Source organism: Triplophysa rosa, linkage group LG6 (genome assembly GCF_024868665.1).
Source record: "Triplophysa rosa linkage group LG6, Trosa_1v2, whole genome shotgun sequence".
In the NCBI taxonomy this organism is placed as follows: domain Eukaryota; kingdom Metazoa; phylum Chordata; class Actinopteri; order Cypriniformes; family Nemacheilidae; genus Triplophysa; species Triplophysa rosa.
The window spans coordinates 20,321,785-20,337,139 of record NC_079895.1 but is presented as its reverse complement, the minus strand read 5'-3'; the positions used below and the strand labels follow the sequence as shown (position 1 = coordinate 20,337,139).

The 15,355-nt window shown below is 45.0% G+C and overlaps 1 protein-coding gene across 6 annotated transcripts in view; it reads left to right on the top strand.

Annotated features, from left to right (window-relative positions):
* Nucleotides 1-15,355, top strand: part of vwa8 (von Willebrand factor A domain containing 8) — a 191,239-nt gene that overhangs the window by 124,176 nt on the left and 51,708 nt on the right. For 5 of the 6 annotated variants that reach the window (XM_057336970.1, XM_057336969.1, XM_057336971.1 and 2 more), the window contains 3 exons: nt 8,031-8,139; nt 8,402-8,558; nt 13,537-13,645. In XM_057336970.1, the coding sequence (XP_057192953.1) occupies nt 8,031-8,139; nt 8,402-8,558; nt 13,537-13,645 (375 nt within the window). The remainder of the gene's footprint in view (nt 1-8,030; nt 8,140-8,401; nt 8,559-13,536; nt 13,646-15,355) is intronic. The other variant, XR_008963194.1, reaches the window with a different exon arrangement.

Below are 15,355 nucleotides of genomic sequence, written 5' to 3'. Positions count from 1 at the left end.
AGCGGGGAAACAGAAAAAGAAGAGAATAAATAAATAAAGTGCAATAGTCGAAGTGCAAAAATGTAATACTCAAGTGCCTTGTCGGTATCCTTGCTCGGTGGAGTCGCACAGGTAGAGTCGATGGTCTTTATGCTCTTCGGTCTTCATGCGATGAGGGCTACACGCGGTGGTTAATCGCACTTAAATACCTGTTTTAATCACACAATTGAACTCAGCAGGACAGGCCTTCAAAATCTCACAATAACAAGCAAAACCAGCATGAGAACAAACGCGACTTAGACATGTGGCACGGCGGTAGTAAACAAAGCAACGACACTGCGTTTAAACTCAATAAGACACTATTAATCAATTACACTTACGCGCTTCTGTTGACTTCTGCTGCAAAATGCTTCTCCCACTGACTGGGCCGAGAGCACAGTTTAAATACCCTACCTGGCGTTGGACAAACCTTCAAAATCTCACAATAACAAGCGAAACCAGCATGAGAACAAACGCGACTTCGACACGTGACTGCGTTTAAACTCAATATGACAATATTAATCTATTACACTTACGCGCTTCTGTTGACTTCTGCTGCAAAATGCTTCTCGGGTAGATATGTTTAATATACATAGATGTAAAAATATAAAGAGTGCCAGAACACTTTGGGGCCCCCATGAGACAATGCTTCACCAGAGACTGTATCATGTAAGGGGGAACAGATAGACTACTGATAAAAAAAATGCATGGAGGAAATTACAAGTTCAGTATTAAATTTGCATATACTTTAGATGTGGCTTCTTTTGCGGTGTAAAAACAGCTGTAGATGGACAAATACAAGCATATTACCTGGCTCATAACCTATAAGGGTCTTTTTCCCCACAATCTCCTATACACAATTTATCAACAGTATCAGAATGTTTACAGTATTGTAAGACAAATATATTCATTTTAACATATTAACTGTACTTTTGCACCCTTGCAATTTTATACATTATTTATACTGTAAATATTTGAGAGAATTTTAGTTTTATAATGCATAATAGTTTAGTGTAGTGTAGCGGTTTTAGCTAACGTTATTATATTGATGAGCAAAGCTCACCAAATATGGTTCTCCACCAGATCTTTCAAGATCATATCCATGAAATTTGTTATTTAAAACATCAATTTCAGTAAAGGAATTAGTTTAGTTTAGTTTAGTGATCAAAGATACATATTTTACGGTCTCTGATTAGTAATATAAAGCATAACAATACTTGTATCTTGTACATGTATCCATAAGTAACGTGACTTTACCAAACAGGATTTAGAGCAAAGGTAGCGTAAATCGAAACACAGTAAAAGGGACCAAGTCTGTCAGCATGAATACAGAAAACCCATCACAAATGAATATATATGGTTGTTTATTAAACTCTACTCTACATGATAACAAAAACAATGACGATCGCATAAAACAAACAAATAGAGAGAGAGAGAGAGAGAGAGAGAGAGAGAGGGCATGGCAGCGATTTCTGAACCCCAATAAAAATCATCTTTAACAAAGAGGCACAGACTTAACGTAGCTATTCTATAAATAGAAACGGATACTTGCAAGCTCTGTGCTGGACCGATATCTGTATGTGCGTGTAGAGATGGAATTGTTCAAAAGGTTTCAGAAGGCAAGTCCTGCCGAAAGTTGTGGGCCTCGTGATCGGCCCGCATGGCTTAACCACGTGGCAGTAGAAGTCCATGGTTCCATCCCTTTCCCCAGGGGGGGAAGGGCAGTCTCCGAAGAGACCGGAGGAAGGGACGAAGCCGGAAGAGAAGAGAGGACGACAAGACAAGAGAAGGTTTTCAGAGCAGGTTCGATATTTAACCTCATGAGAAGGCATGCCCACCTGAGTTGGAATCGACCAATCAGAGTTGAGCAGGGAAGAGGTTCTTTGTCCACTGAACAGCTAATTTGCATCTTTATGACCTCCTGGCAACTTTACAAAATATCATTCACAATTATAACATAATGAAAAGAAAGTGTTCTATTGTCACACAATGTGTATATACAAGGAGGAATTGTAAAGACAAACATTTAGATATCAAAAATGGACAGGTTTGAATTGCAACACGTCATGATTCATTCAGATGGAACGCATACAAACAAAGCCTGTATAAAACTTGTATATCTAACTGTGACAGACTATTTAAAATGGCACGAGCGCCAACACACAACCTAGATAGTTAGATATATGTATAGAAAAGGACAGTTTAATAACATAAGTTCCTATTGTCAGGGACATTTCTCTGGTTAGCCTCAGATGTTACGTTAGAGATGAGACAGAGACTTCTCACCAATGCTTTGAAACATAGGGGTCGTAAATATCCAACAGAGAGAAAAAACGTTATCAAAACTCTAAAACCAGACCCCTGGAGCCAGGTTTTTGCTATGGTCTTTTGATGATGATAGCAAAAGAAACCAGGACAAAAGGGAGTGGGAGTTGATGGCCCTTCTTTCAATGAATCCGACCATTTGGCTTATTCTAGATTCTCTACAGTAGTCTATGCACAAATACTGAGCAGAGATAAATGTTACCAACATATTTTAATGGAAGTTTTGTGTACAAAACGTCTTGGTTTCGGATGTAACCTCGGTTCCCTGATGGAGGGAACGAGACGTTGTGTCGAACCGACAGAATGTGGTTTGTCTTGAGAACATATCATCTTCTGAGTATTTAGAAAAGGCCAATGAAAATTGGCGAATGAAATTTGCATGCCGGACTCCTCCCCGGATGTCCGGGTATAAGAGAGAAGCCGGCGTTCTCATTCATTCACCTTTGGTCTGAGGAGCCTTAAGCATCCTCCCCCGACCGCTGGGGTGGGCGGCCAGTGTTGTGGCATGAGGGACACAACGTCTCGTTCCCTCCATCAGGGAACCGAGGTTACATCCGTAACCAAGACGTTCCCTTTCTGTCGTCTCTCGACGTTGTGTCGAACCGACAGAATGGGGTTCCTATGGAAGACGCCACAGCACTGAGCCGCGTCACAATCTCTAGCGGAGCGACGTTGACTGCCTGGGTGAGTCAGACGTAGGTGCTAACGCGAAATTATGACCATCCAGTGGAGAGGGAGGGGGTCCCAGAGCTTTACCAAAAAGTTGTACGGGCGGAGGCCTAGTTCTCTAATGGCAAGAAGCCGCCCGGCACCGTATGGGCCACTGGGTAAGCATTATTCCCCCCTGGGGGGAAAATGCTGCAGAGTCCACTACCTACCGTAGGGAGGAATTAGTGGAGACACCACATGGTCTCACCATCAGGGGAGAACTCATGGGAAAATGTGCGGACTAGAGTTAACCGCTAGGTGGGAGGCCACCTAGGGAGGTCATGGGTTGCCGAGGTGGGAACCATTCATGAGGATACATCAGACGGAACAACCCACGGAGGGGGGGTTTCCACTTCTGGAGCACTAGGTCCGGTTAGAGCTACAGTATGTGGGAGATAACTCAACTGATCCCCGGCCTAAGGGAGCAGGGCTGCTCTGCCCAGCCTGCCCCGAGGAAGGTGCTAGTGATGGATAAAATGCCTGTTCTTTACCCAGTGGGGGAAAGAGGGGAGGCGTAATAGCCGCTGATCCCCCTAAAGGGAGGGGGAAGGGCTTTCGCAGGCGTACGCCCTACCGGCTGCCTGTCCTACACATTTGCCCTGCAGGATGCGGGCTGACACCGGTTCCGCGCATAGGTATTAGAACCTCACAGAGTCGTTGGGCATAGCCCAACCTGCAGCTCTGCAGATGTCTGCTAGAGAGGCGCCCTGAGCCAGTGCCCATGAGGAGTGTGCCTCACGCCCCAACGGGCAGGGGCGAATTGAGTTCGGTATGCCATAACTAGGGCATCCACGATCTAGTGCGCCAGCTTCTGTTTGGAGACAGCCCTCCCTTCTGCTGACCTCCGAAACAGACGAAGAGCTGCTCAGAGCTACTGGGCTCTGCGTGCGGTCCAAGTAGAGGCGCCGTGCGCGTACTGTACACAACACGGATAGGTTGGGTCTTCCTCCCCTGTGGGGAGCGCCTGCAGGTTCACCACCTGGTCTCTCGGGAGAGTGGTGGGAACTTTGGGCATGTAGCCGGGGCGGGGTCTCAAGATAACGTGAGAATCCCGGGCCTGAGTTCTAGGCAATCTGTGGACACGGAGAGTGCTTGCAGATCCCCTACCCTCTTGGAGGTGAGCGCCATCAGGAAAGCCGTCTTTATCAAGAGTGAGAAAGAGCGGCAACTCCGACAGGCTCGAAGGGGTCGGGGCCTCTTGAGGCCCGCCACCTAGGTCGCAAGAGGGTACGGAGCGCGGATAAGGTGGTCACCTTCTCACGCCCCTAGGAACCTAATGACCAGGTCGTGCTGTCCCAGAGGCTACCCAGCAACTGGGTCATGATGAGCGGCCGTAGCGGCTACATACACTCCCAGTGTGGAGGATGAGAGGTTACTCCCCAGTCTCTCTTGAGGAAGGGACAGCTCGTTCCCGATCGAGCAACTCCGCGGGTCTTCTCGCCGAGAAGAGCACCAGGACGAGAAGAGGCGCCACCTATGGGCGTATAGCCACCCAGTGGCCGAGGCCCTAGCCTGAGTGACGTCCCAACCAGACCGGGGGTGGGTCACTCAGGATCTCCTCGTCCCATCCAGACATGGAGACCAGGTTCTACCTGGGATGCCGTAACGTGCCCCTTCCCCTGGGGAAGCAGGATCTTCGCCAGGGGGAGCGGCCAGGGTGGAGTTGTTGTCAGAGCCTTAGCTCCGAGAACCAAGTCCTGGTTAGGCCAATGGGGCGTAACTAGTACCACTTGATGCTCCTCTTCCCTGGCCTTGCACAGGACCTGTGCAATGAGGTTCACTGGGGGGAAGGCGTACTTCCGCTTGTCCCGCGGCCAGCTGTGCGCAAGGGACAGGGAGTACCAAAGCGGACAATGGGTGGAGTCCGGGGAGGCAACAGGACCACCTGTGCCTGGCCGAACTGCTCCCAAATGAGCCGGACTGCGCGGGGATGGAGTCGCCACTCTCCGCGAGGCGTCGACTTACGAGAGAGCGCATCGGCTGTCTGGTTCAGGACGCCTGGGTTGTGTGTGTCTCGCAGGGAACTGATCACCTGCTGACTCCAGAGGAGGAGGCGCTGGGCGAGTCATGTTAGCTGCCGTGAGCGAATGCCACCAAATAATATACGCCACAGCAGCTGTGCTGTCCGACCGGACCAGCACGTGCTTGCCCTGCACGAGAGGTAGTAGCCTCCTCAATGCAAGTAGCACAACCAACAACTCCAGGCAGTTGAAATGACAATGCAGGCGGGGGCCCGTCCACCGCCCCGACACTGCGTGCACGTTGCACACGGCACCCCAACCCTGCAGGGAGGTATCCCTAAGGGGACCCCTGTCCGCAAGAAGGTCATGGGAGACCAGGGGGTTAGGGTGTGTCGGCAGAAAAGCGTGATGACCATACGCCTGCTGCCTGTGTGCCACGCTCTCCAAGGAACCTGACTCTGTAGCCAGTGTTGGAGTGGTCGCATGTGCTTCGACCCGAGGGGGACCACCCCCACCGAGGATGCCATGTATCCCAGGAGCCTCTGAAAAAGTTTCAGGGGGACCGCTTCAACACTGACTGGGCGCACTCTGAAGTCAGTCGCGCTGTCATGGGGACAGAGTCGAGTTCCATACCGAGAAAGAGGATGCTCTGCACCGGGGAGAGCTTGCTCTTTTCTCAGTTGACCTGTAGCCCCAACCGATCTAGGTGCCAGAGCACCAGGTCCATATGTGTGTACACAACAGATCTCGAGAGTGAGCCAAGATGAGCCAGTCGTCGAGATAGTTTAGTACCCGCACACCTCCTTCCCTGAGGGGAAGGAGGGCGGCTTCCACAACCTTAGTAAAGACCCATGGAGACAGGGACAGACCGAAGGGGAGGACCCTGTACTGATATGCCCGTCCCTCGAACGAGAACCGTAGGAACGGCCAATGTCAAGGGAGGATAGAGACATGAAGTACGCGTCCTTCAGGTCGATTGCCATGAACCATTCCTGACACCTGACGGACGTCAGGATGCGCTTCTGCGTGATCATCCTGAAAGGCAGCTTTTGTGTAGGTGCCTGTTCAGAACACACAGACCCAAGATAGGGCGCAACCCCCCGCCTTTCTTGGGGACAATGAAGTACAGGCTGTAAAACCCGTTGAACATCTCGGCTGGTGAGACGGGCTCGATCACTCCCTTCACCAGAAGGGAGGCGACCTCGGCCCGAAGTACGGGAGCATCCTAGCCTCTGACTGAGGTATAACGGATGCCCTGAAACTTGGCGGGCGTGAGGCGAACTGGATCGCGTAGCCGAGACGGATCGTCTTCCCTAGCCAGCCTGAAAGTCTGGGAAGCCCAGGCTCCCAGAAATGTAAAGGGGACTAAAGGTTCGATCTTGAGAGATGCCGAGACCCCACATGCTTTGGACGGGAGTCTAGGTCGAGCCCTCCCAGGTGGCCGCCACCTACGGGCACGAGTGCACCGCGGCGGCATACTCCACCTGGGGGACACCGACGTATCCTCCAGCTGTCTCAACCTCGAGGGAAGAGAGGGTGACAGAACTTTGTTTGACGTGAAACGTGCCGGGAAGGGGCGTTCCAGGTCTTACAAAGTTCCTCATGCACTTCCGGTAAACACGGCACTGGGGGCGGGCGCGGCTTGGAGCCGCGCTCAAACCCGAGGCGCCATGTAGCCAGCCGCGAGCGCCGGGAGAGGCAGTGCGGGCACTGCAACCCAACACTCACGGCGGCCCGGGAAAGCATGGCCGACATCTCGACATCCGCTTTTTCCTGGGCTCGACCCCCCGAGGGAGGGAGCCCGAAGAATCGTCGGAGTCGGATGGCAGTACGTCACCCCCCGATGCTGCAAGAGACCTCTCATCATCACGCATCGTGTCCGAATACGTGATTGAGGAATAAGACGGCGGACCGTTTTTTTTGGGGAACGGTCAGACGAGCGAAACGAGGTGTGAACGGTCCGTGAGCCGTGGCTGGCGGATTATCGCTCACAGTAATCCTCATATCACCCTCGCTGCTTGCCATAGCGGACGGCAGGGCCGTAGTCCTGCCGCCACGGAACGGGGAGCAAACGAGGTGGTGGCTGAGTCCCGTGGGAACACAGCCACCTGTGACGCAACGTCTGAATCGTCACCGCCCGCAGTGCGGGCAGGACGTATCCACAACGTCTGCCCCAGCGTACTGGAAGCAGGCATTGTGTCCGTCCCTCTCCTCGACGAGTGTCCCAAGAGAATCTCATCATCACGCATCGTGTCCGAATACGTGATTGAGGAATAAGACGGCGGACCGTCTTTTTTGGGGAACGGTCAGACGAGCGAAACGAGGTGTGAACGGTCCGTGAGCCGTGGCTGGCGGATTATCGCTCACAGTAATCCTCATATCACCCTCGCTGCTTGCCATAGCGGACGGCAGGGCCGTAGTCCTGCCGCCACGGAACGGGGAGCAAACGAGGTGGTGGCTGAGTCCCGTGGGAACACAGCCACCTGTGACGCAACGTCTGAATCGTCACCGCCCGCAGTGCGGGCAGGACGTATCCACAACGTCTGCCCCAGCGTACTGGAAGCAGGCATTGTGTCCGTCCCCCTCCTCGATGAGTGTGTTGCACCCATGAGAACAGCGGGACAAGCCACGCTGGAGAAATTTGCTCTTTTAGAAAAGGAAATTTGCTCGAACACCTCCGGAACTGCCGAGACGCCCAGGGGAGAGTCACTGCAGGAAGGGACCGTCCGCTGTCCACGTCGTAGATTCCAGCAGGAAAATGATCACCAAAGATCGTAGAGAAGCTCATCAGATGCGTAGGCTCTGAAGAACAAAAGGTGAATGAATGAGCACGCCGGCTTCCCTCTTATACCCGGACATCCGGGGAGGAGTCCGGCATGCAAATTTCATTCGCCAATTTTCATTGGCCTTTTCTAAATACTCAGAAGATGATAGGTTCTCAAGACAAACCCCATTCTGTCGGTTCGACACAACGTTGAGAGACAGACAGAAAGGGAATCTCTGTTATGTTTGTTTCAGATAACCATTCAGAGAGACAGTGGCCTGGATGTCAGCTCCCCCAAACACGGCAAGATTGACACCAAAAACGCCCCTCATGTGGGGGGGAACCAATGGGCTGGGGGTACGGGTAAGTCGCACCCCCTATGTTTTAAGACACAATAACGTCTATCAGATCTTTAATAGTGATTTTTTACACCACACCCCCTATTACCATAAAGAAACAAAAATCTAAAATATTTAAATTGTAATTCATACATTATGCCAGTATAAATAAATAGCATACATAAATATTTTAATTTATATGCAATATGCATTAAATATTAATTGTGCAATAATGACTATAGCAAATCTCAGTCATTTCTCAGCAAAGTACCTATATGTTCTCGTAGGCGGCAGAGATACAGCAGGTCTTGGAGGGAAGGGAGGCCCTTACCGTCTGGACGCCGGTCACAAAGTTTATCAGATCTCACAGGTGGAGAAAGACACCGTGCCAGACGAAGTGAAAAGAGCTTCACGGGAGATGGCTGAGAAAGCTTTCAAACAGAGGTGAACTCATCCATCTCGCTCTCATTCATTACTCCCTCAGTTCAAAAACAGATTTCTCCAAAAAACCTGCACTTGACCCCGCCTGACCTTAACCCTATGCTCTGAGGGCCTGTTAATCTTTTCAGATATTTCACAGCACAGCGCTTGGGACTGTAGGCTCAGGGCTTTGTGAGTTTGAGTGTGTGTACATGTTAATGAATATAAGCAAATGTGTAAAGGCGCAGGTACACAGGGGCTCAGTTCAAAAACCTAGCACGAATTGCTCTGAAGTTTCGAAGATACCCTATTCTAAGATATACACTCTGTTGGCCAAATTCTTATGAAGTTTAATTTTAGTTAAGATGTTGTTGTAGAAAGCAGTTTCCTGCACTATATGGGCTATATTCAGCAGGTAGTTTGTGAAGAGCCAGAGAAACAGCACACTCTTATTTAAAAAGGTCCAGATCGCAGAATAGAGGCTATAGAGCTTCAGAGGTCTTTAGCAGCCCAGCTATCTCAAATATGCACCCCATATGAATGCTACGATTCATGAAGCTGTGTGTGTGTGTTTATAGCTACATGGAACTGTGTGAAACTGTACCGTCATGAAGGAGGCCTCTGTTCAGATTCACAGAGTTCATTGCATTTCCTCTACCCTCTTTCATGCTTCTTTTTGAACACTCGCACACTTTATTACATTCAAGCGAGTGACCTATCACAACAGACTGAGAACTGGAATCTTGTGAATATGGTAAGGGATAGGACATTCCCACACAAACTTTTGACAGAAATGCTGAAGATGATTAGAATATCTGTATTTTTGAACGACATTGTGACTGCTTGTATTTTGTGTTTTATATTATGATAAATAAACGGTTACATTACTTGCTGAAACTGCCTGAATGGAAACGCAATTATCCTGGCCATTAAACTTAAATTAAACCCCAAAACATCATCATTGCAAATTATTTCTAATTTACATTTTCACAATGACGGTACAATTTGTGTTCCCTTCATGTCGAAAAACGCCACATACGCATTCAAAAGTGACGCCAAAGGGCGCTGACCGAGCGTAAATATGTGACGAGTCGGGAGTGAGGATGTGTTGCCCCTTTATGCTGAGCTACAGGAACTACATCATATGGGTTTGCCCATCAAAATTATATCATAGCCTGGAGAAATTACAAATGACAAGTAGGCCTACAATGAAAAGGAACATTGAGTTAATAAGAACAGATTGTAAATTGATAGGCAAAATGATATTCCAACATCCACTCAAATCAAAGTTAATGTGTTTAAAAGTTTTGTTTTTTATCCAATATATATTAACATATATGATGGGACATCAGACTGCACTACAGAATGGGTAAACATCTACAGCTTTGATCTTGAATTTTTGATCTTTAAATGTTTTTACTCTTCCCACGTGTTCTGATCTGCATGCTGTCTGACACGTTCACAGCATTTAAATCTTAGTGGAGATGTTTTTTTTAAGTTTTTCACAGGAAGTGGTATTTGCTTAGTGCATGTGTAAGACACTTCAGACACCCTTTGCATTTTGTTTTGCTGTCATCCAGGAAATATTATGAAATTATTTTTGGCTCATATATGCACTACAGCTTTTTCATGATCTTTAAAATCTTTAGATTTAAAGGCATATATGTAAATTTTGAAATGAAGTATCTAAATTTGAAATAAGTAATGGATGACTGGATAACTGTGTCAACATATTAATTTATTTTGTTATAAAATAAATATTTTATTTAAATATACTGTATTTTATGTTTATAGCAAATAAGAGCCTAGATTAGATGGGATCTCCTGTTTAAAAAGAGTCTCAAGGCAAGACCTCAAAAAACTGGTTGATAAAATGTGTTACTCCATGGTTTTGATGAGTTTACTATTATTATAGAATGTGGAAAAATATTATTAATAATAAAGAACGGGTTAACAAATTTGAACTTTTAAACGGTAGCATACATCTCATCATGCCTTACATTTTTATGCAGAGAAACTGTATATCAGGGATATTCAGTCAAGTGAACCAGAGTACTTGCGTCTATATTCTCTGTCTGCATGGTTCTCTCTCTCTAATTCTCTCTCTCTGTCCCGTTGCTGCGTGGCCATGCTGGCTGTTTCTTTCCAGTTTGTGGACACTTGGAATTCAGGAGAAAATACCAGCAGCTCTCCTCTCTCCAATAACCGTGCACAAAGAATGTGAGCTTCAGAGGCCAGGCAGTAAACCACAGCGCAAACAAACCTGTGTGTGTGTGTGTGTTCATGTTTGTATATCCCGGTGGGGACCTAAACCTGAATACACACCAACACATGGGGACTCGTGTCACCGTGGGGACCAAAATTGAGGTCCCCCGGGCCAAAAAGCTAATAAATTGGTACAGAACAATATTTTTTACAAATCTAAAATGCAAAAAGTGTTCTATGATCTTTAGGTTTAGGGGTTGGGTAGGGATAGGGGATAGAATATACAGTTTGTACAGTATAAAAACATTACGCCTATGACTGTCCCCACGGGGATAGTCAACCAAAGCTGTGTGTGTGTGTGTGTGTGTTTGTGTGGTGTGTGTGTGTGTGTGTGTGTGTGTGTGTGTGTGTGTGTGTGTGTGTGTGTGTGTGTGTGTGTGTGTGTGTGTGTGTGTGTGTGTGTGTGTGTGTGTGTGAGAGAGAGAGAGAGAGAGAGAGAGAGAAAGTGAGACAAAGCAGGAAGAAAGGAGAACGATAATATCATAAGCAAGATATTGTGACATTACTCACATGACAATTATGCACATCCCAATTCAATTTAACGTAATGCAAAAAAGCTCATGACTGCAATGAGATTAACAAATAGATTAAAATCATAATGGTCATAAAAATAAACAAATTAACTTTTCATTTTTATTTTGTTTTTAATGTGATCTGGATGTTTTTGTGACATTGACCCAGTTAATATCGGACACCATGGGTGAACTTTATGGCAAAACCTCAGCACTAATCCTTTATTCACCCACACTGCTAAGCCCAACTCGGCTTTAAACACCTGGGTTTACATAGGTGCAGGTCGTAGAGCTGTAGGGACATGCCTTTAAAGTAACGTTTATCCTACGCCTTCTATAAGTGCTCACTATTGTCTTTCTTGACAGCCACATTTAATGTGTGACTAAACAGAGTCTGCATTGCATCAATACCCTCTAAAATGCTTCTTTACAAGGATTGTTAATGCCCAACCCCAGAGGCTTATTTAAAATACTTTGGTTAAATGTCACCGAGCAACAATGTAAATTAAGCTAGGTTTTGTAAATGAAGCTTGAATGTGTTTGGGGCTTGCCAATGCAAAAATCACTGCTGCTTATGCTAGGGTTTTTCTGGTTGCTAGTGTGTTTCTTACTGGTTCAATCAAAGTCACACGTCTCTATGATACTCGGTGGCTGGATTCACAAAACATTCTTAAGAAAATTCTTCTTAACTGCCAATTTATTTTCTTAAATTCTAATTTAAGAAAAAAGTTAGGATTGTCATGTATTCCTGAAAAAACTTCTCAAGACAGTTCTTAACATTTTTATCAAGATTGATCTTAGGAAAAAAGTAAGAAGATTCCAAATTCTCGAAACAAAAGCTGTCGTAAATATCATCCTAAAATTAAGATAATTTTAATGGTTGTCTTAAATCTCAGAAGTAGTATTTGGTTGTTTCACATGTGACGTGTATTGTATTGAACCAGAATTGTAATTGTGACATTTACTTGCCATTGAGGAATTTTTATATTGATAATAAAGTCTACAGTTACCACACGAGCAGGCTTGTGTAATCATTGACAAAGCATATCATTTTATTCTTACAGTATGAAAAAAATAAGATGTTCTTAAGAAAATATTTGATAACTTCTTAACAGAGAATTTATTTAAAATAAAGAAAAAAACACCAACGAGGGGGTAACGAAGACAGGACTAATACTAAAAAACAGAAACCAAAATACTTCCCACGAGGGGGCAAAACAGCAGGACAAAATAACTAAAGTAGAACACGACACAACGTCTTACAAACACGGAAGGGTAAATAATAAACACGTATCCAAAGACAAGACCAACAGCACGTAATTACAAGGTATAGCGAGTACATACATGAAACGCAGCAAGACACCATATACAATACACGAGCCCAGGACAAAGAAACATGAGGGTATTAAATAGGGCAAGACAAACGAGGGATAATGACACAGGGCAGGTGGGAAACATCAGATTCATAATCATATTTTATTGTAAATCTAAAAAAATCGTAAAAACTTCTATATAATTGAAAATCTCCAAGAATGTCCTTCTTATATATAATGATGAAATTTATTAATTTTTAGTTTGAATGCAGTAAATCACTAGAGTCTATATGACACCTAGTGGCCGTTGTTGGTGTAATGATTAAAAGTATCCCAGAAACCACATTTTTTGTGATATCAGCTTGAAATTTGAAACAAAACTTGATTAGCAGTATGTCTTTTAATTTTCTGTTTTAGTAAAATAAAACAATGTTTATTTATTATTTTTAATACACAATTCAACTGCTATAATTATTATTTTGTATTTCATTTTTCAACTTCAGACACTTTTACAATAAAGGATAGAATCTCTTCTTTAAAACAAGACCAAGATTAGGTCTCTAGACGAAAGCATTCCAGAGTTACACTAATTTAAAAGTTGAAATCACTTTTAAGCTCCACCCTCAAAAAAGGAAGAGAAATGTTTGAGAATCGCACTTAGGAACATTCTTACAACTTCCTCTAATTTATCTTAAGAATAACCTTATATTTTGTCTTGAGAACAGTTTAATGTATCCAGCGCCAGGTTCTTAGATATGCCTTGAGACAGTGGGATTGTTTTAGCTACTTTATTATCATTGTATTATCACTGTAGGTGTGATCCCTAACCTTAAGTTTAAGCAATAGTAATAATGAATTTTGCCATAGTAAGCACTATTTCTTTGTTTTTGACTGTGTTTTTGTTATTTACAGGCTCAAAGAAATTGACATGAGTGAGTATGATGCTGCCACGTACAGTCATTTTTCAGAAGCAGTCAGGCGACAGGTCCATTCGCTCCGCACCATTCTGGACAGTCTGCAGGTAAACACTCCCTGTTTATCTGACTGAATTGTAAACACTGACCCACTAGTACACTACTTTTCAGATGACACGCAGGCTGTGTTCTGCACGTGCACACACAGCCACGCACGCAATCACCAAAAGGATTTCCTTTAGTTTAAGCCAAGTCACGAGAGGGCCAACCTTTGACTTAGAGAACATGCGTATTGTTGTTATTATTACACGTCCTGCCCACCGATTGGACTGTTGATAGGGACTGCGGGGTATGGAAGGATGTCCGGTAGCTCGTCTGATCTTTTTTGTTTGGGTGTGGGTGGAAAGAGCGCTAGAACATGGGAGCAGTTTCTAAGAATGTGCTGATTGAAGACCAGCTAATTTCCCCATTCTTACTTTTAACAAAGCAAGCTGATGCAGCTTTACCTGATCTGAGATGTGTGGCCGTTCTGAACCGAGTGCACATGGGGATTCCCTCTGCTGTGTGAACAGAGGGTTGGCTCCAGCCAAAGGGAGGATCAGGTTTCTCTTTGGCAGCGAGAGGAGCTCTGCTTAAAGACAGATGTGTTTATGTGAAAACATGGTGACAAGTATTATCTCCCTCTTTCTTTTTAAGTCCAGTTCTCCAAAGCGACACTATCTCCTTTCACTTACATTATCCAGAAAGATTGGCAGCTACATTGTCAATTGCTGTCCAGATGATCAAATTGGCATGGTTCTGTATAAATTCTGTCCTGAGAAGTATTTAACCTCTGCATCACCCTGAGCCTCTGTTTTACACTTGGTTTTTTTCCAGTTAGTAATTTGACCACTGCCTATTCATTTTCTCCTGAAGATGTCAACACATATGACAAACGCTCTGCTCCCCTTCCTCCATTCATTATGTTTTAAAGGAAAAGTTCTCTCAGAAAGGAAACCTCTGTCGTTGTTTGTTTGGTTTACATTGAGTTAATCCAGTAATTACAGTAATTCTAACTCAAAAATGTTCTCATCCTCAGAAATTATTTCTGGTTTAATCCCTTATCATCCAAATGGCCCCATGTATGACTCAATTGTTGATGACAACAAATATTTAATCACTACATATATTTGTTAGTTCAGCTCTTTCTATTTTTGGAAACAATGCAACGCAATTGTCTTGAATAAAATTACTTATCAAACAAAAGAGGTACAAAACTATACATAACTTTTGAGATTGCTGCCATTCTGGTTCTTTCAGATTTTCTTTCAAAATTCAGATTTTTTAAAATTGTGACATTAATAACCTGTCATGATTCTGCCTCATCATGTCATGTCTTTCTTGGTCTAGTGGCAAGATCATGACAGAGCCTCATGTTTTGTGTGGAGAGAGGCATGTTATTGTTGTTTCTGACATAACATGTGCTCTCTCCGGTCTCGTCTTTGGCCCCGCCCCTGTCATTCCCTCGTTTAGCTTTCCATTAGTGTTTCATTCCCGACACCTGTCCCTTGTTAATTATCCTTTGTTAGTTCCCCTATTTAATGTCCTTGTGTCTGCTGTCCTGTGCTCGTTCTTTTTGCTATGTCTGCTATGTTACCTTGTCGTTTGCCTGTTACCAATTATTGGATTACCTTGCCCTGTTGGATTCCTTTGTCTTACGTCATGTGTATCATTTAGTCTTGTCTTAGTCATTTGATAGTTTGTTTTGTTTAATCCTGTTTCTTTGTTTTGCCACATTGTGGGAAGTTTTTGTTTTAAAGTTCACCTCAGTTCTTTTG